This window comes from Tubulanus polymorphus, chromosome 2 (genome assembly GCF_964204645.1).
Source record: "Tubulanus polymorphus chromosome 2, tnTubPoly1.2, whole genome shotgun sequence".
Taxonomy (NCBI): Eukaryota; Metazoa; Nemertea; class Palaeonemertea; order Tubulaniformes; family Tubulanidae; genus Tubulanus; species Tubulanus polymorphus.
The window spans coordinates 8,143,470-8,171,452 of record NC_134026.1 but is presented as its reverse complement, the minus strand read 5'-3'; the positions used below and the strand labels follow the sequence as shown (position 1 = coordinate 8,171,452).

General features: G+C 41.0%; 3 protein-coding genes across 7 annotated transcripts; 2 read left to right on the top strand and 1 right to left on the bottom strand.

Annotated features, from left to right (window-relative positions):
• Positions 1 to 16,314, top strand: LOC141900075 (uncharacterized). 5 transcript variants are annotated; one of them, XM_074786798.1, is made up of 2 exons: positions 1 to 59; positions 5,563 to 16,314. In XM_074786798.1, exon 2 carries the CDS (start codon positions 5,683 to 5,685, stop codon positions 11,965 to 11,967), a length of 6,285 nt encoding a protein of 2,094 aa, XP_074642899.1. In that variant the 5' UTR covers positions 1 to 59; positions 5,563 to 5,682; the 3' UTR covers positions 11,968 to 16,314. The 5 variants fall into 5 exon arrangements, with proteins under 5 accessions (XP_074642899.1, XP_074642897.1, XP_074642895.1 ...); XM_074786796.1 differs by lacking the exon at positions 1 to 59 and adding an exon at positions 2,530 to 2,653; XM_074786794.1 differs by lacking the exon at positions 1 to 59 and adding an exon at positions 2,896 to 2,992.
• A 3,453-nt stretch (positions 16,315 to 19,767) lies between these two features.
• On the top strand, positions 19,768 to 21,751 carry LOC141899265 (protein HGH1 homolog). The gene is made up of 4 exons (XM_074785461.1): positions 19,768 to 19,887; positions 20,050 to 20,714; positions 20,937 to 21,127; positions 21,481 to 21,751. The coding sequence occupies exons 2-4, from the start codon at positions 20,051 to 20,053 to the stop codon at positions 21,700 to 21,702; spliced, it is 1,077 nt and encodes a 358-aa protein (XP_074641562.1). The 5' UTR covers positions 19,768 to 19,887; position 20,050; the 3' UTR covers positions 21,703 to 21,751.
• LOC141899266 (RWD domain-containing protein 4-like) lies at positions 21,740 to 23,316 on the bottom strand. The gene is made up of 6 exons (XM_074785462.1): positions 23,226 to 23,316; positions 22,774 to 22,854; positions 22,534 to 22,643; positions 22,401 to 22,446; positions 22,209 to 22,316; positions 21,740 to 22,108 (listed from the first exon to the last, which is right to left on the bottom strand). Exons 1-6 carry the CDS (start codon positions 23,247 to 23,249, stop codon positions 21,917 to 21,919), a joined length of 561 nt encoding a protein of 186 aa, XP_074641563.1. The 5' UTR covers positions 23,250 to 23,316; the 3' UTR covers positions 21,740 to 21,916.
• Between the last annotated feature and the right edge of the window lie 4,667 nt (positions 23,317 to 27,983).

Here is a 27,983-nt window from a genome sequence, read left to right as displayed (position 1 = left end):
CGGGGTGCCCTCCTCATAAAGCTGAGAGAGCATTGGACAACACTTCTCTACAACTGAAGGTAAGAATACAATAACCATGGTGACTCGATTGTAGTATAATTGCTGTAATAAGGATAACTCTGTAGCCGAGGGTGGCGAGGGCGGGATGATCAGAGGGCACATAGGTATGCTACCTTAGATGAGTTTGCTGTGACTTATCGAGAGGAGGGAAAACTAATGGGCTAATTTTATCATCTCTCTCTGACCCCGCAGAATATTAGGGATATACCAACCAAGGTATTCAAAAGTACAATAATATAGTAGTACGGGAATATATGTGGTGGTGATTGATGGATGGTAGCCGAGTTGGCGTATGTTGTGGTACATGATGGATGGTAGCCGAGTGGTGTATGTGGTGGTAGTATATATGTTGGATGCGTGGATAGGAGCCGAGTTGGTGCTCTGCAGCAACTTGTCCGCCAGGTATAGCTTGCTATACATCACTCAGTGAAGTTACAGGAGAATAAACATCTATAAGAAGTTTTATAAATAGCTATGGTAGACATTCCGCACTTTTCACTAGTGCAGGTATACCCATTACCAACAGTATCACTACCACTATGACCACGTGCCATAGTTTGTATCTGCCCCTAAACCCTACAGCTACCCCTGTACAAAACCCTAACACCTGTACCCCAAACATCACAGCGGTACCACAAACACCGGCGGTCAGTTGCGCAAAGTATGGTACGTAACAATTATCACAAATATAAAGTAGTTTCTATCCACCTGCCAACCTAACGGCAACTTTTAGCAATGACGCCCGCTGTTTATAGGTGTTATCATTTTATTAAAACAATGTAAGAAATGTAGTACATATAGATATAAATCTTAGGAAGAGAGTTCAAATATCCGAATAACCATAGAAGCGATAACATTAAAAACCTCATTTTCTAATGAGTAAATACAGTTTATTAACACGAACGTTTTCGGGATCATATCCCCTCATCAGGTGAAATACAAGTGAATCAAATGATTAAACTACAGGTTTATATACAACATAAGTTACAAAATTACATTATACCTGAGATACGTGGACGATATTTTCGGCATATTTCGAAATGTATCCAGTTATAGACTATTTTTTGAAGAATTGAATCGCCTCCATTCTAACCTTAAATTCACTTTTGAACTAGGTCCTAATCTATTACCTTTTCTCGATACCGAAATACAAATTCCGTTAGAAACCGGTAGTGACTTTATATCTCGAGTGTACAGGAAAGCTTCCAACACAGGCCTACTTTTGAACTTCAACGCCATGTGTCCGTATAAATGGAAAATAGGACTCATCAATACCATGCTTTTTCGTGCCTACAATATTTGCAGTGATTGGACCATCTTTTCAGAAGAAATCAATTTCTTGAAAAATCTGTTTAAATCTAATGCGTTTCCTATTCATGTCATCGATCAATGTATTAATAGATTTTTGAAATCAAAACAGAACTCAGAACCTCAACCGAAACCTGTTGAAGATGGAATTGATCTATTCATTTCATTACCGTATATTGGTAACCCGTCAATCCTATTTGCCCGAAAATTAAAATATCTATTTAAAAGGAATTTTGAAATCAACTTGAAATGTGCATTCACTACGACCAAAATTAAGAATTTTTTCTCTTTGAAATGTGCTACCCCTAAATCGCTGAAGGCTAAAGTCATATATAAATTTAATTGTTTATGTGATATAAACACTTCCTATATTGGGAAAACTAAACGACATTTGGCCATCAGGATTAAGGAACACAGATCAAAGACTTCTGCGATTGGACAACATCTCGCAATTTGTCACACTTGTGATCAGGAATTCAGTAACAACAAATTCAAAATTCTAGACAAAGGTTCATCTGATCTCGACTGTAAAATTAGGGAGGCCCTGTTTATTAAAGCGCAACGACCCTCTTTAAATCAACAATTATTTCAAAACGGCTCATCCTTTATCCTAAATGTATTCAAATAATTAGTTTGTAATTAAATACTTGGTTTGTAATTAGCTTAGAATTTAGCACTTGTAATTTTGTAACTTATGTTGTATATAAACCTGTAGTTTAATCATTTGATTCACTTGTATTTCACCTGATGAGGGGATATGATCCCGAAAACGTTCGTGTTAATAAACTGTATTTACTCATTAGAAAATGAGGTTTTTAATGTTATCGCTTCTATGGTTATTCGGATATAGATATAACTCTAAACAACAATGAACAAAAATAAACAACTTAAAACAACACTTAACAACTCTTACTTATGATACTTTTTTATACGTAGAATTGCAGTTTGGGGTTGAGATTGTTTACTAGTCGGCTTGTAGAGTATGGAACCAGCTGGCGCACGGGGCGGCACACGAGGTGGTGCACGAGGCGCATGCACGCGCGTCTTTTGTCACCTTTTAAACATCTGTCGCGTGTACACCCCTCTAGTAAGAATGAACTGACCCGCTGTCGTCTGCGCCGCGGCCGCTACTGATAAATCAATATTACTGATGATGTGTACGGAGTTTGTACGTGAAATATTCAACGGGAATAAAACTCAATCTATTCTAGGATTAAATTGATAAATAAATATGATTGTTATAGTAATTGAGTAAGATGATTATAGAATGATAAACATTTATCGGGTAAGTTGCGCTTATCAATGTTGTATGTGATGTAGAATGGAATCTGCATCATGTTTAATTATCACCAGGCCTAGTTTTTACCATTGCCTCCTCATTCTCTCGCTCGAGCCGCGTTTCTTACATAGTTGGCAGCGTCTTGAACAGATGTAATTTGATAGGTGCAAACGATGTTTATAGTATTCCATCTTTCTCTCTGCTGCAGCAGACTGAGAGACTGGATGTTTAGATAGATACAAGAAGGCAGGGATACGGGGAGAAGTGATTAGCGCTTCAGCATCCTCTTCCTTTTTTAAAGTAGGCCCCAGTTGTGTAGAGATTTAATCATCTTACTTTTACCTTGTAAGTACAATTTACATTTTGTTTCTTTGAGAATTTCAATGACTTTCTTACTAACTCGTTTAAGTTTTGTTATTATTTTAACCTATTGAGAATAATGTGTAGTGGGAGGGGAGATGTGAGGGGTGAGGTTATGGGTGGCGAGGGGCAGTGAGGATAGAGCAGTGAGATAAGGGTGAGGGGTGGTGAGGAGCAGTGCGATGAGGTTGAGGGGGCGTAAAGGGCGACGACGTTGCTACAATTAACAAAATGTAAAATGTCAATATTGTTTTAGTAATGATTTATTCATAAAATCGATTAGCTTTCCACCTTCCTGCTGCCCCTGTGCCACTGCTGCTGCTGCTTCTGCTGCTGCTGCCGCTGCTGCCGCTGCTGCTACTCCTGCTCCTATCCCGATTCCTGTCGAAGTGTTAATTTCATGGCTCTGAATTATTAACACTTGTAATAGTTTTGATATAAACACTGATACTGAACCTCTGAGGAGGTGACTTTGTAATCGGGGGCCGTTATGAGCCGTGAGGGCATGTACGGAGCCGTGGGAGGACCCAGACTGTGAGGAGGCATATGGGCTGGTGCTGGTGTAAGGTGAGAGTTATGTTATTGATTGTGAGTCACACACAAATCCTACACTCTCCAGCAGCAGCATTAGCAGCAGCAGCAGCAGCAGCAGCAGCAGCAGCAGCAGCAGCAGCAGCAGTAGCTAACGTAGCACGTGGTTTGAGTGTGAGAGTACTAAACACAAAACTGTGAGACTGAATTAATCGATAATCCTGATAGATCTCTACTACCAATTAGTGATAGTGAGAATCATTAAATATTGATGAGTCACCCTCTCCCAGCCGTAGGCAGTCGGCTTTAGCGAACAAAGGGTTAAATATATATCTACATAGCATCGGGAGATGCTGGTTATCGTATTATCCGTCTCTACACGGGCATCCTTACCCGGTAAGGATTCGAACTTGAAGGCAGCGGTACACTCAGCCACGGAACAAGCCGTGCCAGCCACACTAGTCCGGGTGCGCAGGTACACGCGGAGGTTTGCCGCAGGTAGCGGCAGCAATAAGATTCCTTGTTGTATAATCGGATGAACTATAAACGGTAAAACCCGGGCTAAAATAAAATGGGAAAAAACTGCGCTTCGTATCATGCGGGCGAGTTTCGATGCCATCATGTTCGAATCCCTGCCGAGGGAGGGATACATGCGCAGATTGCTCGTTGCGACATAATCGCTGAGGCACATTTCATAGAAAAACCCCGGCAAAAATTATACGATATTTCTGGATTGGCTAATAATGACATCATTTAAGCTGAGCTTGTAGCTGCGCACCTGGTCGAGTGTGTTGTGACACAAGGGCTTCGTGCTGTGGCTAGCGTTGCCATCAGGTTCGATGGGAAGGATGTTTATGCGCCGGGTATTTGACTGATGGCCAGGTATGTCTGGTGACCAGGTATATGACTGATGACCGGGTATTTAAGGGGTTACCTAGTATTTTACGGGTTACCACGTATTTGACGGGTTACCGGGTATTTGAGGGTTACCGAAAAGGGAATTGCGCAGCGCTGATTATATTGCAGTGCACAACAGTCTGTCAGTGCGTTGTTTGTTCGCTTTCTATGTCTGTTGGCTCCTGTAGAACATGTGCTGTTTAAGATTGAATATTTCCAGGGTCCCCGACTCTTTATCTTATCCTAGATTTAAAAATTTGAGAGAATTTTACGGTCGATTTTGTGCATTTTGCTTCGCGTTGAATTGATTTGAAAACCTGCGGTTTTTATGACGATAAATAAAAGTAAAAATAACTAGAAATCGCTTGAATGGTTTAAAATTCCACATAAATAACGGAAAACAGATAAAATAGACAACGGTAGAATACTGACACTGGCAAGTGAGGTAACATATGTTCTACCTCAGTATTGTCATCAAATGCGCTCAATAAAATATTTTTCATTTTCCTCTTCTAAATTTCATACTAGTATACATTAGTTAGGGTATCAAGGGTATCAAGAGTTGGGTGTTCAGCTGTTTGTTGTGTCAACGGGGGTTTAAGGATGGTGTGTAGGCCTGTTAGGATTACTAGGTAGTATATAGGGGTGGTAAGATAGAATAAGGTGTTATAGAGATTGTGGTGTAGGTATGTGATGTATGACAGGGTATACGTATGGTAGGATGATGTAGTATAGGGATTGTGGTATAAGGATCGGGAGAATGAGATGGTAGGTGGTATTTATGGTAGGGTTAGGTAGTATTAGGCGTATGGTAGGGTAAGGTGGTATAGGGGTGTAATGTGGTAGAGTTAGATAGTATAGGGATGGTATGTATGGTAGGGCGAGTGGTATAGGGGTGGTATATTGGTAGGGTTAGGAAGTATATGGTGGTATTAGCATGGTAAAATGAGGTGGTATGGGGATGGTGGTATAGACTAAGAAATCAGGTGTACTCGTGGTTATTTAATACTGCGCAAATTAATAAAATAGTTTTTATTATATGAGTTAGTCTAGTGCTGTGCCGCACATGTTGAATACAGTTAGACTGTTTAATCCCTCTAGTTCTCTATCTCTTTATCTCATTGCAGGGTGTTTATACCAAGGAGAGTAGAGATATATTCGAATACACAACTCGCTCAGCTTGCTTTTCACTTTGAAGCTGCTTTTATTTCGTTGGATATTTTACCCATTATTCGCAGACGGACATTATGGAAGAATGCGACGTGAAGAGAACAACAGCAGCGCCATCTGACGACGTCAAAATCGATAACAGTGAACACGATGAAATGTTACATAGCGATGATTCGGGGGTAGTGAGTAAAAACGGAGAGAATGGAGATCATCATGGCGATGAGGAGGTTGATGAGGAGGAGGTAAAGGAGGTTATGGAGAATGATGAAACTCAGGGTATTAACGGAGGTCACATTGAACAAGCTGCTGATAAAAATGATACGGATGCAAATAAAGAATATCAGGATACGGAGCCTGAGAAAGATAAAATTGTTGCTGCTGTCGAAGAGAAGAAAGAAAGTGATGATTTAGCGGTGAATGGAAGTGATGAAACACGAGGAGCAATAGGAGACAAACAAACAGGAGACGAGCAGTTGAGTCTTGGGGCTAAAATACGAGCTTCATTCGGATTAGGAAAAAAAGGCAACAAGAAAAAACAAAAAGAAGTCAAAGATGAAAAGGTCGACACGCCCCCCACTGAGGAGAATAATAAACAAAAAGATAAGAGGAAGCTACGAGCTTCATTCGGAATCGGGAAAAAGTCTAAGAAGAAAAAGAAAGATGACGATGAGACCAAGAATGAAGATAAAAAGATTGATAAGAAAGGTAAAGTTCATCTTTCATTCGGAGTCGGAAAAACGAAGAAAGATGAGGAGGATTTGAACGATAAAACTGTAGAGGACAATAAAGAGAATGAAGAGACAGATAAAAAAGAAGATGATATTGAGATGAATGATGAAAATGAGGTGAAATTAGAGGAGTATGAACCGGATACAAAACCGGGTGTAGAAACGAGTGAGATAAGTGAATACGAGCCAGATACTAAACCGACAATAACAGCAGCAGCAGTAGCAGATGATGAGACAGAGAAGGAGTTAACACTACAGTTCACTGAGAAACCTGAAATCAGTGTCCAATCCCAACCGATAGCAGTTTATACAGATCACATAGAATATGAACCCGAAGATAAAGATGATATGATTGAAGAGAGATCCGACTCTAAAGATGACGTCGATGACTCTAAAGATGACGTCGATGACTCTAAAGATGACATAGATGACTCTAAAGATGGCATAGATGCCTCTAAAGATGAGATAAATGACTCTAAAGATGAAAAAGATGACTCAAAAGACAAGATTGAAATGGACGAGAATTCCGAAAAACCAACTGAAGATGAATTGTTGGAGTCTGATGCGATTCATGAAGATCAACAAATAGTAGATAAACCGGAGGAACCGGTCACTGAGGTCATTTCTGAAGTTGAGGTCAGTCCAGATGTTGAAGTCAGTCCAGAAGTTGAGGTCAGTCCAGTAGCTGAGGTCAGTCCGGTAGCTGAGGTCAGTCCGGTAATAGTCATCAATTCAGATATGACACAGCAAGATGAAGATAAACCTGATAAATCTGTCGCTGAAGGAGAAAATAAAGAAAAGAAAACTGGACATAAAATAAAAATACCATTCTTTCATTTTGGAAAGAAAAAGAAGAAAGACAAAAAGAAGAAGGAAAAAACTGAAGATAAAGAAAAAGCAGTCGGGTTCCGAGCTTCGTTCGGTTTTGGTAAAAGAGGAAAGAAGAAAGTGAAAGTAATTGATGAAAGCCAGGAGAATCCCGTAACGGAGAGAACAGAGCGATCTGTTTCGCTAGAACCACCAGCACCGATACAATATACTCCACCACAATTAGTAGAAATACCGGAGCAAACAACTACAGAAGAGACGCCTGCAGAAAAGACATTTGTAGACGGGACACCCATAAACGAGACACCTGAAGAAGAGGTTCTAGTCGACGAGACCCCAATAGAAGAGACCCCTACCGAGGCGACAACTGCTGAAGAGAGACCTGTAGAAGAGACACCTGTTGAAGAGACGCCTGTCGATGAGACACCTACAGAAGAGGTACCTGTAAAGGAGATACCTGCAGAAGAGGCACCTGTAGAGACACATGTAGAAGAGATACCTATAGAGGAGACACGTGTTGATGAGCCTACAGAGGATACACATGTAGTAGTGACACCAATCGCTGAGGCACCTGTTGAAGAGGCACCGGCACCAGTTGAGGAAATACCTGTCGAACATACACCCGAATTAGTAGAACCAGCTGAGGAAACGACACCTGCACCTATTGAGGAAATACCAGTAGAGGTGAAACCAGTTGCAGAAACATCAGAAGGAAAACTTGTTGATGAAAAAGATGGCGATAAAGACGCAAAAGAAACACCTGATTCCGACAAACATAAGTTTGGAATCCATTTAAGTTTTGGAAAAGGCAAGAAAAAGAAAAACAGGAAAAAGAAAAAGAAGCCAAAAGATGAAGAAACTGAGAAGAAAGAAGAAGATTCACAACACAAAAAGAAAAAATTCCATTTACATTTGGGTCTCGGACACAAACCGAAAACAACAGATCCGAAAGACGAAGAGAAAGTGGAAGATAGAAAAGAGATTGAACCAGATGAAGCAGACGTGAATAGATTCCAAGCTGAAGATAATGAAACAATAACAGCAGAGGTTCCAATTCCTTTACAAGAATCGACTCCGACTGAGGAAGAAACTTCACTTCTTAAAGAAGTCGATTCTGAATTAGCAAAAACAGAACTTCAACCGAAAGATGAACCGTTGAATCTGGATGAAAGCGATATGTTACCTGTCGGTGATATGAGTATCTGTATAGATAATATATTACCAGAGCCAGAACAGAATACAGAAGTATCACAACCGATCATAGATGACACCAGTAAACACGAAGATGACATCACAATTGTGACAGAAGGTGCGATAGCGATAGAAGAACCAGAACCAATAATTACCGATGAGTTAGAAAAGCCACTACCAGAAGCTACAGCAGCTGAAGCAGCAAATGAGGATGAGAATGCGGATGTGGATGTGGATGATATAGTTATTGTAATGGAAGGTGCTGTAGCTGTAGATGAAGATGAAATTAAAACAAACGATGGATTACTTAAAGAAAATGACGAAACGGAAGTCGTGAAACCGGTAACGAATGAAGCATCAGTCGAGGATGAAAAAGATGAAAATGCTGCAGATGATGCTGTTGATGAAGACGAAGATACACAAAAACCTGAAAAATCTAAAGATCGCTCGAAAAGTCCGTTCAGGTTTCATTTTCATTTACCTCATTTCGGTAGAAGGCATAAAGATAAAAAGCAATATGACAAACCGGAAGAAAAAGACCATAAAGAAGCAGAAAAGAAGAAGAAAAAGAAGAAGAAGAAGAAGCTGTCTTTTGGAAAGAAAGATAAAGTGCAGCCTGAAATAGTTGTAACTGATCAAAATAAAACAGTTGACATTGAGAAAGAGACTGAACAAGCAGAGGCAGCATCAGCCGTGCCAGAACCAGCAGCAATAGTGGTCGATATCAATGAAGAAGTTGAAGTAAAACCTCCTGAACCCGAGATACCTGTGAAAATTGAGGTACCTGAACCTGATATACCTGAACCAGAGGTTCACGATGAACTAGATTCAGTTGAGCCAGTAATAGATACAGAATTACCACTGGAGGAAGAAACTGTGGAAACTGTGAAAGAGGAATTCTCCTCAAAATTCATTGATCCTGACGATGAAAATTTGTCAAATAAAGGTGAAGAGATTTTAATCGAACCAACCATTCCGGTTCTCATTATTGAAAAAGTAGAAGATGATGAACCAATCACTGAATCAGCTGAATCAGTTACTGAATCTGCGGAACCAATCAATGCTGAACCAATCAGTGGTTCTGCTGATGTTGTCAAAACTGTTGATCTTGACGATGGGTTTGATACAGAAATTATATTGGAAGGAGCTGTGGCTATTGATGAATCAGAGCTGAATATCGAGGAGGAACAACCAATTGTTCAAATAGATAACTCCATCGTCGAAGCTTTTCCAGAATCTAAAGAAGATGAACCTAATGATGAACCTAAAGAAGATGAAGATAAGAATGAAGAAAAAGAGGACGAAAAGGAACCCGAAACTGAAAATGAAAGAGCTCCTAAACGTAAGCTGTTTGCATCGTTTGGTTGGGGAAATAAAAAGAAACAGAAGAAGGATGAAGATCAAGTTGTTCCTGTATCTAAAGAGGATGAAACTGAAAAAGAAGAGTCGAAGCCTAAGAAATCAGGAATTCGAGCGTCTTTTGGTTTAGGAAAGAAAAATAAGAAAAAGCCAGACGGAACGAAGGATAGAAATGAAGATGACACTGATGAGAAACACGATAAAGATGATAAAAAGAAAAAGAAGAGATTTTTCAGTTTTAATTTCTTCAAGAAAAATCCGAAAACTAAAGAAGATCCGAAACCGGAGGAAGAAGAGGAGAAGAAGTTAGAGGAACCGAAACCGTCTACATCGACAACACCTGAACAGCGAAATGTTGACGATGAACAGGTTGTTCCTAATGTCAATGAAACTGATGTTCAATTCGCTGAAAGAATCGCTAATGAAATCGTCGATGAAGTTTTAGAAGAAGTGAAAGAACAACTTTCATCGAAACCGGTCACAGAGGAGGATATAACTGATCAGTTACAGGAGGATGAACCTGACACCGCTGCTGAATTGGCCACACTTACAACACCTGAGATTAAAGTTGATGAAGTTGAGGATTTGCCTGAAGAGTTGGATGAACCTGAAACAGAAGAAATTCAACATCATCCCGAACCAATTCTTATCGTAGAACTGAAGGATGACGATTCGCCAGAAATTAGAATTGAGGAGACCATACCTAACGAGACAATAGCACCGGATGAGACGATAGCGCCGGAAGAGACTCCAGGACCAGACGAGACAGAACCTGACGAGAAACAGGCGCCAGAAGAGACACCAGCGCGGGACGAGACACATGTGCCAGACGAGACCGGACCTGACGAGACACCAGTGCCAGATGAGACACCAGCGCCGGATGAGACCGGACCTGACGAGACGCCAGCGCCAGAAGAGACAGGAGAAACTGATAGAAATGAAGAGATTGAAATTGTTGCTCCTGTTGTAGAATTGAAGGTAGAAACTGCTCCCGTTAAAGAAACTGAGGAAGATAAATTGAAGAAGGAGAAAGAAGCAGCAGATAAAGACAAGAAAGATAAGAAGAAAAATAGAGACCGCGAAAAGGCAGAGAAAAAAGAGAAACAGAAAAAAGAAAAAGAAGCAAAAGCTCTTGCCAAAAAGGAAGAAAAAGAAAGAAAAGAAAAGGAAAAGAAAGAGCGACTCGAAAAGAAGAGACTCGAAAAAGAAAAGAAACAAAAAGATAAGAAAGACGGCAAAAAGAAAGAGAAAGAAATCGAGGCAGAAGAAGTAGTAAAGCCTCAAACCGAACCCGTTATTTCTCAGACTCCAAATTCTGATTATTCTTACCCGAGCGGAGAGACGGGACCGGTCGATACCTCTACTCCAAAATCACAGAGCGATGATAATAACATACCTCCTCCAGTACCGACCTCTGAACCTCCTCCACTTACACCAGTCGTCACCATTAAACCTCCTAAATCTGAGCAAGAGGTCGAACAGGAGTTACCTTATATAACTCCACTAATAGTTGCCGGGTCTGAGCCGCCATCAGCTGCAGCCACACCTGTCAAAACAGCTGCACCTGTCAAACCAGCCGTCAGATCTCCAGAAATAGAAGTCATCGAACCAGTGGCTCCACCTACAAAATCCGACTCACTACCCACGCCTAAACCGGAAACAGCGGAAGTTGCTCCGAAACACCACTCGTTAGCGGTTCCGAAACATGATGAGAATTCTAATAAAACGGGAACAATTCGACTTTATTTCGCCAATCAGCCAATACGTGATGAGGATAAACGGGCACCTGACGCGTTTATATTACCAGTTCTATTCAATCAATACTCACACATATATCTCACTAATCCGCAGTATGAAGAATCACGCTGGCTGAGTGAAGAGAAGGGCCTACGTAAATGGATGGATCAACAAAAACGTCGTATCTACGGAGCCGCCATTAAAATTAAACGCCGCAGCGATGGTAACGGATTATTCGTGAAATTCCGTTATCAAGACGGATTGATCGGCCGTAACAATTGTTACTACGGAGACGTGACCATACAGAAGAACGCCGATGACGTCGCCAAAGTCCTTCATTGCGTCATTTATACGGATGACGACGAAATTTATACGTTAGAACTGAAAACACCTCCGTCACATCAGGAAAATCACATGGATGGCAGATTGAACCGGCATCATATTCCTAGTGGAGCTAAGGGTTGGTGGGACGCAGCGATTCAACGACCACATAATAAGATTCAGGTGTATTCTATATAAACTCCACCTGACACTGCCGCCCGCCCGCACGCCTGACTGCCTCATTCATCATTGCTGTTTTCTATGAATAGAATATATTTTTATAAACTGGAAACTATGTGCACCGTGTGCGTTCGGACGTGTGCACACCGTGTGCGTGCGCGCGCGGACACATCCAGCCAAATCAAACAATGCAAATTGTTCGAGCTTTGTAAAGATGCGATGGACTATTTTTGGTGATTGATAAATCATGAATAATTTCGTCGATTGTTTGACTTTCGTTTGGATATTAACCGCTAGGAGGAGTTGCGGCTGGAGTTTGAGGTTTAGGGACATGTACCGGCTTTGTCTGTCTGTCTGTCTGTCTCTGATCGCTGCCGGAACTGCGCATTCTAGTCACGGATTTTCTCGCGAGAGGTTGTTCGTCTTCTGTAACGATAATTCAGTAAAAGGTTCGGGTTTTTTTCTGTAATTTCGTGTTTTAAATTAATGTAGAAATTAATGATAAAAATGAATGTAAAAATAATCTGTTAAACCAAACCAATAATGTACGACGTCGTCATGGCAACTCCTCCCGTGCCCACCACGCCGTCTATATTTACGTATAGGTGGCGTGTCTATCGATCGATTACAGTGTAGGCTTATAAACCCGCTTTGGGCAGGGGTCGCTTTAAACTTAAGTCTAGAGTAGCGACATTTACTCTTCACTTAATCCCTTCTACATTGTACCGGATAAGGGTCCCCCGGTACAATATACAGGATAAGGGTCCTTCCGGTACAATGTGAGAGGCCTACGTACATTGTTTCGCATTTTCATATATCATGATATATATTTATTTATAGCATGTTATTTTTCGTGTTTGAACCCGAGGCAGCACCAATCATTCTAAACAGGGACGGTCAGCATCGAGGGGGTCGTGCGTGTAATACGCGGCTCTGCCGTCGATCTTTACCCTGTTTAGTGTGATCCAGGTTTGAGTAAAACTCTCACAAATCTCAAATTGAGATGTAAGCTGAGATTTTCTAATGACGTGCTATTTTCGTATAAAACAAACAAATGAATCTGGAAGATTCTTCTGGATGACTGTATAGTTAGTTCTGTATAGCCACGGAATGAATAAATGTTTGTCTAATTCTTGTATCTGTTACAACAATCTAAATCACTCCCATTTCATTCTGTTTCGCTCCTGTTCTTTCTGTGTGTTTACATTCACTGTTGACACTTTTGGTTTTTGTCCCTGCTTTATTTCAGTCTTGAAAAACTTTGGAAGTTTTTTGCTTTTAGAACTTTAGTTATAAGTCTAACACTGAACTCACCGCCAGGTGGCACTGCGCAGGAGTTGCATGTCGATTGTCTTCTTACGTAGAATATCTCGTTAGTGACGTCATGTTTTTTGTTTCCGTCAATCGTGATTGATGTTGTTTTAGAAATTCGTTGATATTTTATTGTTTTTATTTCTGTAAATTTAACACGATTGAGAACGATGATAATAATGATACATGTAACAGCATGAAAATTGACTCAAGTAGTTGTAGTACTACCCGGCGAGGTAGTGGTAGTACTACTACTATCAGGAGGATTAGGCTAACTAACGCTAACCCGAGGAGTGAGTTGTTGAGAGATACTATGCGCAGTAGTAACGATGTATTGATTTTATACATTGTGGTTTCATTGTTCTCCTAATATCACTGAATGTACGGTTTGAAAACCAATAACAATGTATTGATATAACAGTTTTAACAACATGCATATCCCGCAGCCGGTAACGCGAGTGCCAGGGGGGGATATTAGTCTAAGGAGGGACTGCGGCAGCCAGCCTAGGATTCTGAGAATAACATGTGACTGATTCCAATGAAATGACGAATGAATTCAATGTGTGTTTGATACATGTATAACTGTGGTGGTCTTTCATCTTTAGCTTATTGTCACTAGAGGTCACTGCGGCTGTGACCTCCACTTCTGGTCCGTTGCTGCTGTGAACTCTATCTATCGTCGCTCATCTTTGCTGAATTTTCCTCTTACTTCAACTTTCGCTTTTGATGCAAATCTTAATTGCTTTTTCGCCCGATGTTTAAACCACAGTTGTATATACATACCTCACACACCTACCTCCCGATGCCTATACCTCCCTCCTTTCGCTATACCTCATCCCCTCCTTATACCTTCCCCTCCCTACTCCCTATACCTCTCCGCCCAGCTCGAATCCCCGTCTCATACCTCCCCTACCCTCCCTATACCTCATATATCCCCTCCTTATATCTCCCCTCCCTATAACCCGTCCCTCCCTACCTCACTCCCCTCGCTAACCTCTCCTGCCCCTTACCCCTTCCTCTTTCACCTCCCCTCCCTGACCTAGGTCCCCTTTCCCCATACCCCTAGCTATTTTTATCAGATAGCGATATTTAAGGCGTATTAAACTGTCGGTGGTTTAATAATGCTAAATGGAATCCAGTCACACGTATAATCAGAGTTCTGAGCTGGATCTAGGGAGGGATGAAGGGAAGATGACTCATCGGTCTCTTTGTCAACTTGACACAAAGACTCTAATCCAGCAGCAGCAGCAGCAGCAGCAGCAGCACTGGCAGTGACTGGTCAAGCATCATCAGCTTAGCTGGAGTGGGGTATATCACACTGCTGGGGGTCCCGGCCCCAGGGGTCCGACAGATATTATACATACATATCACTAGTCGGATATACAAATCTATGTGTAATAGATGTGTGTAACATCTGTTAGACGAATGGCCTAGGCCTACTAGTACATCAATGGATTAAAACCGGCTGCGGCACGCGAGGATCAATCTGTTTATACAAAACACCTCCATCAGATCGATTACAATGTATAAGACTCGATTAAACAGAGTTACCGCTCAGAGACGCCCCGCTCCCGGCGCCCTTCTCCACTCAATGGCGCCCCTTTTCTCTTATCACTTATTATTGAAATGTTGATTTATTAACAAAAATTATCACAAGCAATATGAAACGAGAAGTTGGCGAATTCAGCTGCAGTAGCAGCAGTTAGTTTCCACCACTATCCATCACTCCGTTACCACGAATCTGCATTATCTCAGTTACCATGGTAACCGTCTTGTACAGTGATTTGGTTGTTGGTTGATATCGATTCGCGAGGATATTTAAATCTTCAGTCTGTCGATTATACCATGCTACAGTAGGGTAGACAGGTGTTTATACTCGATAACCAGGGCTCACTTCATCCACGGTTTTTTCTGTTTTAATTCCATTGATAAAAATCATGTAAATTAATCGACAGTTTGTTGTTATTTTGAGTAGTTTTTTATTATAAAATTCAGCTTATAGCATAACGAACACATGTGATATATATACATATGTGTTTCTGGTTTGTGTAAGGGTTAGGGTTGGAGAGTCACCGGGAGCTGTGAGAACCACCGGAAACTTTTGTTTTTTTACTGTTGCTGTTGCCAAGAATCTAAGAGCGGCGAGTGAGAGATAATTTCATCTCTGGCAAACATTGAAAATTGCATCTTAGAATAAATATTTATGAAAGTGTTTGATGTTGCGCAGTGTTTGAACTGTGAGGCTCCTGACGAGTCGGTCGGGCTCCTCGTCTCCTCGTTCAGCTCATCGTGGCTCCTCACGAGTCAGCCTGGCTCGATCCACATGAAGCTCCTGCTCAGCTCCTCGTGGCTCCTGTTTCTCCGCTGATATTGTGTATATAATGTATATTCGAAACTAGCTGCTCAAAAACTCGAAATATTAAATTCATACACATTGTAATTCTTCGTGAATTCGTTTTTAAATCCGGTGCTTCAAATATTTTTATAATTTTTGGAAACCAGAATTAATAACATATAAGCTGAAATATTTCATTCATTTCGGGTATTAGATTAATGTAAAAAAAAGTATAGAAACAACTAAAAGGGGATTTGTAAATAATTTTTAAAACGCATTTAAGATATCGCTTAAAATTCGCTTGAAAATAACATAAAATAACATTAGATAAAAATGGTAATTATTCAAATAAATTATATGAATGTAACACGGATTGTGATTGGTGGAAATCCCCTTTTAGATATGAATATATAATTATATTAATACATCACGTGACCTATCTACAATTGTTGTCAAATTTATGTTTGTTGTCGAATAGTTTAAAATTCAATCATATTTTATTGTGTTTTGATTTTATTTTGTTGTAACAGAATTTATAGAACAGACTCTAATAATGTAGTAAAATCCGTTGTAACCATAGTAACGTGTATTGTAACGGGTTATTATGGTTACGAATTAACGATGTGTCCAAGGAAACACGTTTAAATGATTTCGGGTTCGTCTCGTACTTTGGAAGCTGAAAGTTTCTCGGATTTGTAAATAAAAAACCACATCATCATTAATTTAAATATCGAATTGAGTTTTTGTTTTCAATGTTATCTGAGAGCGAAATTCGCCACGTTCTACTGTGATGGATCGTCAGTTTCCGGTTCCGGTTGATAAAGAGCGCTTCAACTTTAATCGATTTTGTTTGAGTGACGTCAGAGAGAGCGAGAGATGAGCTGTGTTTATAGTCTGTTTCAGATAAATGTAACTGTTTGATTAGTTTAATAATCACACACCACATACTGTGATCGAAAATGAGGTTGATGTTTTTTTTACCTTGAGTGAAGGACGGTCATCATCATCAACCTCCCCTCCACAATCAGATCATTGACCGATTTTTATGAAATTTTATAAACTGTACAACAGGTGATATACAGACGTGTGTGGCACGTTCAGGCCCACGAAGTGATAGAATTTCGCGAGGTCATGCTGGGTATGTATACGATCCCTATGAGGCGGATCTGAAGGTCTGGTGTATTCTTACCACGTTCGATATGCTGTAGAAACCCCCAATATATCAAGGCAACATGGACCCCGTAGCCGTCCTCCCTGTAGCCTGCCCTGGTACTGTATTCCAAGTATTATTACTCGATATGTGGTAGAAACCCCCAATATATCAAGGCAACATGGACCCCGTAGCCGTCCTCCCTGTAGCCTGCCCTATGCTACTATATTCCAAGTATTATTACTCGATATGTGGTAGAAACCCCCAATATATCAAGGCAACATGGACCCTGTAGCCGTCCTCCCTGTAGCGCCCTATGGTACTGTATTATTACTAGAATATTTCGTCTCTCTCCCACAATTACATCCGTCAGAGGCAAATAGAGATAGAATGGGGGGGGGGGGGTAGAAATTTATACAACATGCGCTATGCTGCCGGTGTCGGGAATATTCGAGTTATAGCATTCCTTTCTTTGCGTGCAAATCAATATCTCACACTAGCGCGGCGAAGTGTAGAAGGGTCTCCTTCGATATCTCTTCCATCAAACCATCGAAATACGTCCGAAACGTACATACGCGCTCCAAGGTCAGAAAGCAAAACCCGATATTTCTATTCGATCCTCAAAATGGGGAAAATCTTAAGTCCCATGACCTTAAGTCCCCGTAACCCTAGCCAGGACTCAAACCGGGTCCAGGATGCCAGCAGCTGCTGCTAGATTTTAGACAATAGATCAGTAGTAATTGACGGAGTCCGTAAGTTTGCCTGGTCAGCCTTTTTGCCAGAAGTCCGATATCGCTCCCCGAACTCGCTTCCACCAGCCCGGGGAACAGCTTTAGCGTAGTGGGTTCGAATCCCTTGACGGGTGAAGATGGGTAAGTGTGGTGGTCAGTCAGGTGTGATGTGGCCATTCACAAACAGTATCATATTTGAGTTTCCATCTTCTGCCAAAAGATGCATATGGTCTTTCAGACGAACTAATGATGATGCGGAATAGGGTTGATATTGGTTTTGATTTATGTCATAAAATGAAAACAACACGCGCGTATACATATCGTCGGTTACCATGAAAAAAGAACATTCTCAACAAGACTAGATATAGAGATCGAACAATGCAATCATGATTCATCCTCGCTTGCCAGGGGTCCGGTATCACTCCCGAACTCGCTTCCACCAGCCCCCTGGCCTCACGAAGCGTGATTTCATTACTGGCGCTGTTGCGCGTGACGTCATATATCGATTTGCGAAATACTTCCTTGTTCGGTAAAACGTTCGCTGATTGGTTGATTTAACGGGAAAACCAACAGATGTCTACTGACGGTTTGTTACAAGCGCTGGTTGGTACGACCGGATTCTGGTCGGCTAGTAACGACTCCAACGACTCGTGAGGTCAAGGGGTTCGGGGAACAGCTTTAGCGTAGTGGGTTCGAATCCCTTGACGGGTGAAGATGATCATGATTATATTTACATACATACCTCTCTACAAGATATAACACCAGCTCAGACAACCAGCTGGGACTCTAAGAAAGTGAACAACAGTAACAATAAAGGCTCATGAAAGTTGATACCTTGTTTCTCATCAAATCGCAAAGCCGCCCGCGTCACTCCCGAAAGCCACAAAATAAAAAGACAAAACTAAGTCCGAAACGGCCGCGTCAGATTGTTTTCAGTCGGCTCTTTTCTTTTAAATAAAAACACCTCACGCGTTGTATGGTGATCTTTTTATGCATTTCGCTTTTATCGATAATTAGTATTGTGTATTAGTAATGCACTTATTGGACATATTGGTCGATTCAAAGTTTAGATATGATAATAAGAATGGCATTCCCAACCATTCACATGATGATTGGGCATGTGACCCTGGAGATTATATATGCCATTTTAGACTGCATTTATTTGAAATTGTGTAGTTTAGATGTTTTAGATAAAGAAAATAAGCAAATGATTATGGTGCTGCCCACTTTCTATGAATCAAGACTCTGAAAAACTATATACATATATAAGTATTACACAGTGAATAATTTTTGGATTTGAAAAGAAAAACCTCCCGCCCTCGTCATCTTGGAAAATATGAAAATACGAGTATATTTCCCCTTTTTTATTTCAACAAAAAAATTCGCCCGCCCTCGTCAAGAGATTTGGATGAGAAACAAGGTAATCAACTTTGAAGGGCCTAACATAACGTATTTTTACTAACAAAATATTGTGACGAACTCTGGAGAGGGACGCTTGGCATCCCCGGGGGCCTCTGAAGGGCTTGTAGGTGGTAACTAACTCAGGGAAGGTGGGGGACCGGGTGGCCCTCGATCACCTGTGTGCCTGAGGAAAGGAGCCGCGTACATTAAGCACGCGCTCGACTTTCGGGTATTAATCCCCCTCCCCACGCTCTCAGTAGGTCTACATCATTTATCGCCCCTTGCGTATACCAGAAGTGAACCCCCCCTCCCAAAAGCAACTATCCCAAAGAGAATGCTCGTCCCGTAGGGCCAGCATTCAGTGTTCCGGGTACGATATACCGTGGTCGACGAAGTGAAAGACCGAGAGAGGGGAATTCCTGGGAACGTTTCGTCGTGACGCACTTTTTGTACGGATTTTCAGCTCCCCTCCCCGACGGGCTTCCGTAGGCGTACGTACTGACCTCCAAAACAAGCAATAATGAACGCTTATCGAATTGAATTTTGTGAACTGTGAACTGACTCAAGAGAGAAAGCTGGTTAAAACTTTTTTTCAAAATTCGTTAAATTATTTCGGGGTTCTGCTACTCAATTCGCTGAGACTTAAACTACTAGCTCGCCATCTATCGTATCCTGTGCGTCATAATCATACCTAAATCACGCGACTCATATCTAATGATAGAAGCGAAAAATCATACACCAACCACCTATATGTGTTTTATTAATATCAACCAAAAATTTGAAAAAAAACAAACTAAATTTAGTTTGTGTTACTGAACTTTTCTGATGTCAAAGAAAACGGAGGCAGCCTCGCCGCTTCATCTAGGAGTTATCCATCACGGAGTGCTCCGTCCGGCCACCCATTTCCGGTTTATTCCTTTCTGGCACGTGTGGAAAACAATAAACTTTACGCGAATAAACAGATTTAGAAATAAGATTCGATGTTGCACTGATATCAGAACATTATCAAGGTGTGTACTTATTATAATCGGCCCGTATCATGTTTAATTCACGGCCTTGAATCATTTAATCTTCGCCTACCATGTTCGACTTCATTTCTGAATCTCCGGGTAGGGGGCAGCACGTTACGGTGCCGATATTAACGTATTGCGGGCTGTTTTTCTATATTTCAGTATGAATACAGTGAAATTAGACGAGGAGTTCGTTAATTTATTAACGAATAAAGATCGTCCGGAATTGAGAGGAATCACGATACAATGTGTTTTGGATATGACTGATACGAATGAAGGAATTCAAACTCTGTCTCGAAACGAACCGAGTTTAAACGCGATATTTCACTGCTGCTTAGAAGACGATCAGCCTTCGTTTGTGAAGTACGCCTATAAGACTCTGATCAATCTCAGCGCCGTCGATTCCGTTTCGTGGAAAATTCTACAGTTACAGAATTCCAGCGATTTAATTATGCGATTGTTTCGCGTAGCTCTGGATTCGGAGAGTAGCGATTCGGATCTCGCGTGTAAACTACTCTCAAACGTCACCCGTTTCGAGAAATGCGCCGCTAAAGTGTTTAAAATTGTCGACGAAAATTCAGATTCGATCGGCTTCGATAAAATCATCAACGCTTTTTGTACGAAAGGCTACAATTCGAAAGGAGAAAGTTTGGATTATTTGGGCTGCATTTTAGCGAATTTAACTCAAATCAAAGAAACTCGTAAATATATATTGGACGAAGAGAGATGTGTGATACAGAGGATTCTGGTGTTTATTAGTTTCTTGGATTCGAAAATCCGACGAAGAGGAGCGATAACACTAATTAAAAACTGCTGCTTCGAGATAGGTGAGAACTAGATCACACTATAAAACCTGCCCCTCCACCTCAACATGGACATAATTCTTCTAGAATTGTTCAGGCTTCAAACTCCATGGGAGTAGGGAATGAATTGGCGGTGGTTCCAGGTAACAAGGGGATAAAACAGGGCCTAGAAAGAAGGGTTCACTAGGGTCTGAGCTGAGTAGTGTACAGACTTTGAAAGATATTTACGTTTTTCTATATTTGTAGATTATCACGAGTGGCTGCTGAGTGAGAAAGTAGACATTTTACCATATCTATTATTACCTCTGGCTGGAGGTGAAGAATATGACGAGGACGACATGGATCGATTACCTCTAGATTTACAATATTTGCCTCCTGAGAAACAAAGGGAACCAGAATTAGAACTTAGACTTTTACTAATAGAAGCGATACTTAAGGTAAATCATCCATCCCCCTCTTGCTGCTAGGGTACAACTGGATGATCTGGATCCAGAACTGAAGAACCGGAACCTGAATTGTGGAACTTGGTCCAGAAGTACGGAGCTGTATCCAGAACTGTGGAACAGGATCCTGGAACTGGATCCAAAACTCTAGAACTTGGTCCAGAACTGTTGAACTTGGTTTAGAAGTGCTGAGTTGTACCCTCTACACTGTGGAACAGGATCCAGACCTATGAAACTGGATCCTGAACTATGGAACTGAATGAATCCGAACTGTCAAACTCAAGCATTCTCAAACTTGATCCAGTTACATTTGTACTGAGTAACCAGTGTTTTTCAATATATTTCAGATGTGCGCCACTAAACCAGCTCGTCAATTCATAAAGAGTAAAAATACATACGTGATCGTAAGAGATTTAGATAATTGGGAAACGGATGAATCAATTAAAAAATCAATACACGATTTAATACAAATATTGATCGGAGATGAGCCCAGCGAGGAGCATAGCAACCTGCAGGAAGTGGAAATACCAGAAGATATTCAAAAGCAGTTTGAAGAAGATGCGAAATAACTATCTATCACTGTCAGCCAATAAAAACTGAGCTAAATTAAATTCTATTTTGTTATTTATTTCTGATAATTGAGGCAATTTAACTTAATCCACCTAGACTTCCGCACCGTCTCACGATATCAATCCAGTTTTAGATATCCACAGTTTGACTGCATCCACCGAGTTTAAGTATCATCCACTCTTAGACTACATCCACTCTATCCACTTAATAGTTTTATGTATCTGCAGTTTGACTGAGATGTCTGACGACATCCACCCAGTTCCATCCTCGAGACATCTCTCCTTTATTGTCTAATCTATTGTATAATCTGCGTTTTTGTTGTTTTGTTAATTGTTCTTTTTTCTGTTTATTTTTGGTCGAATCAATATCCGTGCCGTTTTCCTTTAACGAATCGTCAACAACGTCCTGCAATAAATCAACGGTATCAAATCAATATAAACTCCAGCTCAACCCCCCGTAGACTGGACCCTCCACCAGTAGACTGCCCCCTGCCAGTGTATCTTGCCTGTATGATTGTCGTATTTTCCTGCTGATTTTGCATCAATTGCTGCTGATTTTCTTTCACCCATTCAAATAATGTGTAACTCATGGCACAACCAATGTTTAACTCGGCCTAAAACAGAGCAAGTTGAAACACTTGATACTCAATAGAATGACTGCTCAAGGAGAGGGAGAGAAAAGTCTGTTTGATACATACCTCTTGAAGCAGTTTAGATACAATTTCATTTATAATCGATTCATTTCTACAAAAGATAAAATGATTGGTACTTTGATAAAGGTGACTAATTAATAATTGACAGAATTAATTAGTGATTGAATGAAAAACTTACATGTGTTTATTGTAGAATAAATTGAGATTTATTTCTGGTAATTCACTCGGATATGATTCACCCCAAACTATTTCAACTAATAATGATTTATAATCACCATCTTCACCGACCTGAAACAATAAGAGGGGTCACTGGTTAATCAGAGCGGGGGCCGCCGCCAGGGGTCCACCTGAGGAGGGAGGGGACCGTTAGTTTCCCTTAGACTTCAGTCTGTTTAACACTAAACAGTCACTAACTGACCTTATACTGGAATTTATTCTGTTCAATTTCTTTGAAAGCTTCGTCTCCTTCATAAATAGATCTGAGAACTTCTAATTCTTCCTGTAAAGACAGACACAGCACCCGTCAGAGACGGAGAGGAGGCGACTCGGACAAGAGCGCGAACTAATTGGCGATGACACTTGTTTGTGTAATGTGTCTCACTCCTCACTGACTTTTGAGGAGGGTTAGATGGCCCAGCTCTCTGTAGTCGTATTCACGTGCCTTCGCCCTGGCCTCAGGTAGTCGTATTCACGTACCTTCGCCCTGGCCTCCAGGCCTACCTCAGTACCTGTGGTGGTGGACTAACTAACTCTACTAACTGCAGTTTAGGTAGGTCACCTTTCCACCGTGTGGCACTAGTGTTTGTTATGGTCAGATTAGGTACATAACCATTAGGGAACCTAAAGTGCAGTCGCTCCTTTTGTTTTTACCTGTTGTTCTTCCTGATAATTCATCACAAAACTGAATACAGCAGCCGATTCCTTCAATAAAAATCATCAATTCAATGCATCGTTATTAAGTTTCTATGTAGCTGTAACTATATTGACATACTGGCCGGACCCATCGTCCGGTACTCGTTCATTAAAGTACATTGTACTATCAAGCCCGACCCGTTGTGGATTGTCCGGGAACCCTTCTCTTCGAGATTTCATTTCAATCATCGCATAAGTATGATAACTGGGCGAGCGGTCTGAGTGTTCGACTCATGGAAGCTAATCGCGTTTCACCCAGGAATAACTTCGGGTCTCTCGCCTCTCCGGTCGGGGACTAGTCCGGCGGATATCTCCCAGTCTCCGCCGTGACGCGAGAGACGAAGACTGCTAAATGGTTAGAGTAACGGTTGGCCGGGGTAATGATACCAATTCCATGGTTTGAGCCAGGGCGCTATCAGAAATTACCCGACCGCACTACCTGTAGCCTACGCGCCGGCCGAATTCAACACCGCGACGCTTCCGTGGGTAAAGCCGGCGATCGAAAATTTCGCAATTTATTAGTTGTTTTTAACAACCAATTTAATCGTTTTCAATCCATTTATCTATTTGACTAGTGAACACTAGATTCAGGTGTTCATTTTATCGTGTTTCCGACGTGATGCAGCTCAGACTCGGTGTACGAGCCTGAGGTTGCATTCGAAACCGGGGACCACTGCAACCCGGCAGCGACTTCACCAGGGACTACATTTGGTCCGGATTGGGCCAGTCGGCATCAACGTCGTCAGGGCACCAATCTCAGCGCCAAGGGCCAGGCATAGGGCCTACCAAAAAGCAGAAACAGTCCTTGATTTATTTGCGGTCAAAAAGGACAAGAATGTAAATTAAGGAGTCTCTCATTCTAAATCATCCTCAAGGAGGAAGAAAAAAGAAGTTCCGTTCGTTCACATCGTCAGACGAGCATTTTCTTGTCTTTAGTTCAAAATCTTCGTGCAGTTCGTCGGAGGAAGATTCTTCTTGCGACGACAGCCATGAGGATGGTGATACCCCCACGGTCGAGAGTCTATCAGCATTTATGTAAGCACTTCTCATATGAGCCCGAAGTAAGGACCGAATGCAATTTGTCTCACTAAATGAAGAATTTTTATTCGGAATACTTTGTTGAATAGTCAAAGACTGCTGAGAAAATCTTGATTTGGATTTTCTTGGTTTTTCATCCAGTACCGAACAAAAGCACCCACCCTTGATGACGATTTCCTCGAGTTGCTAATTAGGCAATGGGCGAAGTTTGCATGACCCGAAGGTAATCGCGTAAATTGGGTCCAGTCTCCACCATTAAGCTAGGGACGTATTTTTTCGCCCGATCGCCGCGAGTGAATTTTTGTAAATCGCCCGAAAAAGTCGGTCGTGTGGCCGCTCACGGCGACTGCTATATCGTCGGCCGACTCAATTATTGGGTGGGTTTAGTGACTTTTGGCTTCGGGTCCTCCTTCAAATGTCCTCTTTGGCATTGAGTTACCTTCGGGTGATATAAAGATAATCATCCAAAGACGCAAGCGAGATCACCCCTATCACATTTTCGACCATAACTTTGCAAAACGTTTTCTTGACGCGGGCAGTGATGAGAAACAATGAATTCTTTTTTGTTTGAACTAAGATGAGATGTCCAAGCACGTAGTGTAAGGAATAAAACTCATTGTCGCAACACTAGTACACTCTCACACAGTCAGTACACTCTCACATTGCCAGACACTCTCACACAGTCAGTACACTCTCACATTGCCAGACACTCTCACACAGTCAGTACACTCTCACATTGCCAGACACTCTCACACAGTCAGTGCACTCTCACGCAGTCAGTACACTCTCACACAGTCAGTACACACTCAGACAGTCAGTAGTCAGTGCACTCTCAGACAGTCAGCACACTCTCAAACAGTTAGTACACACTCAGACAGTCAGTACACACTCAGGCAGTCAAGACACTCGCACACAGTCAGCACACTCTCACACAGTCCGTACACTCTCAGACAGTCAGCACACTCTCATACAGTCCGTACACTCTCAGGCAGTCAGTACACTCTCATACAGTCAGTACACTCTCAGACAGTCAGTACACTCTCAGACAGTCAGTACACTCTCAGACAGTCAGTACACTCTCAGAGAGTCAGTACACTCTCACACAGTCCGTACACTCTCAGGCAGTCAGTACACTCTCAGACAGTCAGTACTCAGACAGACAGTAGACTCCACTCTCATTAGCTCCGACCTCATAACATTACGTATATCTGGTGACATAGATTTCAATGAAACAATTCTTACATTGAGAGGAGTATAGTTCATTTATTTCCCTTGTAGCCAGTAACCAAAACTGACTGATGGTCACCTAGTGCTATTTTGACCTGTGTATTCCCTGTAATGAACTGATAGACATGTTCAAACCTGTTCAGATGTTTTACTACGAAACATTTCACCATTTACAAATGAATTCTCGTACAACGAATATCAAATATATTTGATTTAGTTACATTCATATATATTACATATATTCACAGTAATAAACTTTCAGAATATCTGAGTAAATTGAGTTAGATTTCTGAGAATTGATTTTCTGTTCGCTGTGAATCGTGAATAGTAGCTGTAATAAAGACTTTAGTGATATCTTCGTATCAAAGTTGAACGCATTTTCAAATACACAAGGTCGGTTCCAGAACATTCTCTGACAATCAGTCAGACAGTCAGTACACTCTCAGACAGTCAGTACACTATCGGGCAGTCGGGACACTATGGTCAGACAGTTTAGTACACTATCAGATAGTCAGTACACTCTCAGGTAGTGCACTCTCAGGCAGTAGTGCACTTTCAGACAGTCAGTGCACTCTCATTTGATTTTCATGAATCATGAACTCTACTCAGATTCAAATCGGTCGAGCTTACGGTGGTAACATTGTTCTCATGTCTCTTGTGAACAGATCTGGAAGCTACCGTACTGTGTCACTGGTCGTTCTACCAATCGTGTTCCTGTTAGGAGCCTTCGGAAATTCAGCTACTTTCCTAATAATGATAAGTCGCAGATTCCGCAGTTTATCTTACGCTAACTATCTTATAGTTTTGTCAGTCTGTGACTTAATGTACTGTACCAGTTTTACACTGTTGCCTGTTTTACAGTATGTTCTCTATCATGTTAAAGATGGTCCTATATTCATCATTGGTTCACTTATCAGCTGTCAAATCTATGAATTTGTAATGATACTCGCAGGCAGCAATAGTGCGTGGTTGATAGTAGCAATATCTCTAGAACGTGCGGCAGTTGTACTCTTCCCGTTCACATCTCGTTTGATATGTACACCGAGATTCGCTAGATTGACTATATTGATAATTACTTTAGTGAATGCATTGACTATATGTCTCGCACCTGGATTGTTGGTACATTTTACCGACCGGTTTTTCGGATGTTACTATGAATTGTTAGCCCTAATAACTCTAATTGCGGCATTTGTCGTCTACATTTACTTGCTACCTTTAACTTTGATTCTAATATCAAATGCTGTTATAATAGTTCAGTTATTCAGGGGTTCAAAAATGGTTTCGTCTGATCAGAAAACTACAAAATCAAAACGTACTACAATAATGCTTGTAACAGTTTCACTCGCATTTGCAATATTTATACTTCCAACCACTACTACTTCACTTTTACCAATGTCACCGGAACAGAGAGATTTTCTATACGACTTATTTGTTCAGTTTCAAATGTGCAACTATGTGGTAAATTTCTATATATATCTTTTACTGGGACGAGAAATTCGTGATTATTTCTGTATGAAAATCCACTGTAGAAATTCAGTCAAATAACAATTGATTTCACCCTTACTTTCTGCTTAACACACATTGTAACATCATCAAAAAGCTCTAAGCATTATCGATAATGCTCCATATAGGGCCATTATAGTTCAAGAAACACAAAATCTTAGAATTACTTGATCTAATTCAATTACGAGTTACTTAGATTCAATTTTAAGGGTTACTTAAATCTAACAAAACTATCCCTCTGCCTATTAATAACCTCCTAGACAATAATCGAAAATGAACTAATTTTTTGCTACGAATGTCGGTACCGCATTGTATTAGAAAATGCTATTGATAAGAGAATGATAGCAGGTATCGATCGTCCCTACATCGACAAAAAAAACTTAAAAACTAGAGCTGATCAGTGGTATATGGTTGGCATCCCGAATATTCCCTGTTCGAACCTACTTTGTTCGACCTTTCGTTTTAGAATGAAAATTGAAAATGGAAATACATGTATTTCTATTTTTGAAGTAAACAATTGCCCTTGAGAATTCCTGGCTCCTGTATTTGATGTAGTTGAATAATGATACTATTTTGACTCGTGTTTTACCTGAATAGAACTGATGAATTACGTTTATTTATAGTAAAACATTTAATTTAGTTAGATTCATATTATATACCGTATAAAACGTTCACGAAATCAATGTCCTGTGTTAGATTTCTGAGAATTGATTTTCTATTCGCTGTTAACAATGAATCTCACAGACGAATTTTAGTAAAGACAGTTCGTGATATTTATGTTGAATTAATTTTCCGATCCTCGAGAAGACACAGTCAGTTCCAGAACATTCTAAGACAGTCAGAACATAATCAGAGAATCAGTACACTGTCAGACAGTCAGGACATTATCAGACAGTCAGCACACTCTCAGACAGTCAGTACACTCTCAAACAGTCAGTACATTCTCAG

Coding starts and splice junctions, on each gene's coding strand:
- LOC141900075 (XM_074786798.1), top strand. CDS start 5,683: ATGGAAGAATGCGACGTGAAGAGAACAACAGCAGCGCCATCTGACGAC.
- LOC141899265 (XM_074785461.1), top strand. CDS start 20,051: ATGAATACAGTGAAATTAGACGAGGAGTTCGTTAATTTATTAACGAAT. Junction 20,715..20,936: donor AAACTGCTGCTTCGAGATAG/GTGAGAACTAGA, acceptor CTATATTTGTAG/ATTATCACGAGTGGCTGCTG. Junction 21,128..21,480: donor TAATAGAAGCGATACTTAAG/GTAAATCATCCA, acceptor AATATATTTCAG/ATGTGCGCCACTAAACCAGC.
- LOC141899266 (XM_074785462.1), bottom strand. CDS start 23,249: ATGAATTATCAGGAAGAACAACAG. Junction 22,855..23,225: donor ATTATCAGGAAGAACAACAG/GTAAAAACAAAA, acceptor CTGTCTTTACAG/GAAGAATTAGAAGTTCTCAG. Junction 22,644..22,773: donor AGAATAAATTCCAGTATAAG/GTCAGTTAGTGA, acceptor TTATTGTTTCAG/GTCGGTGAAGATGGTGATTA.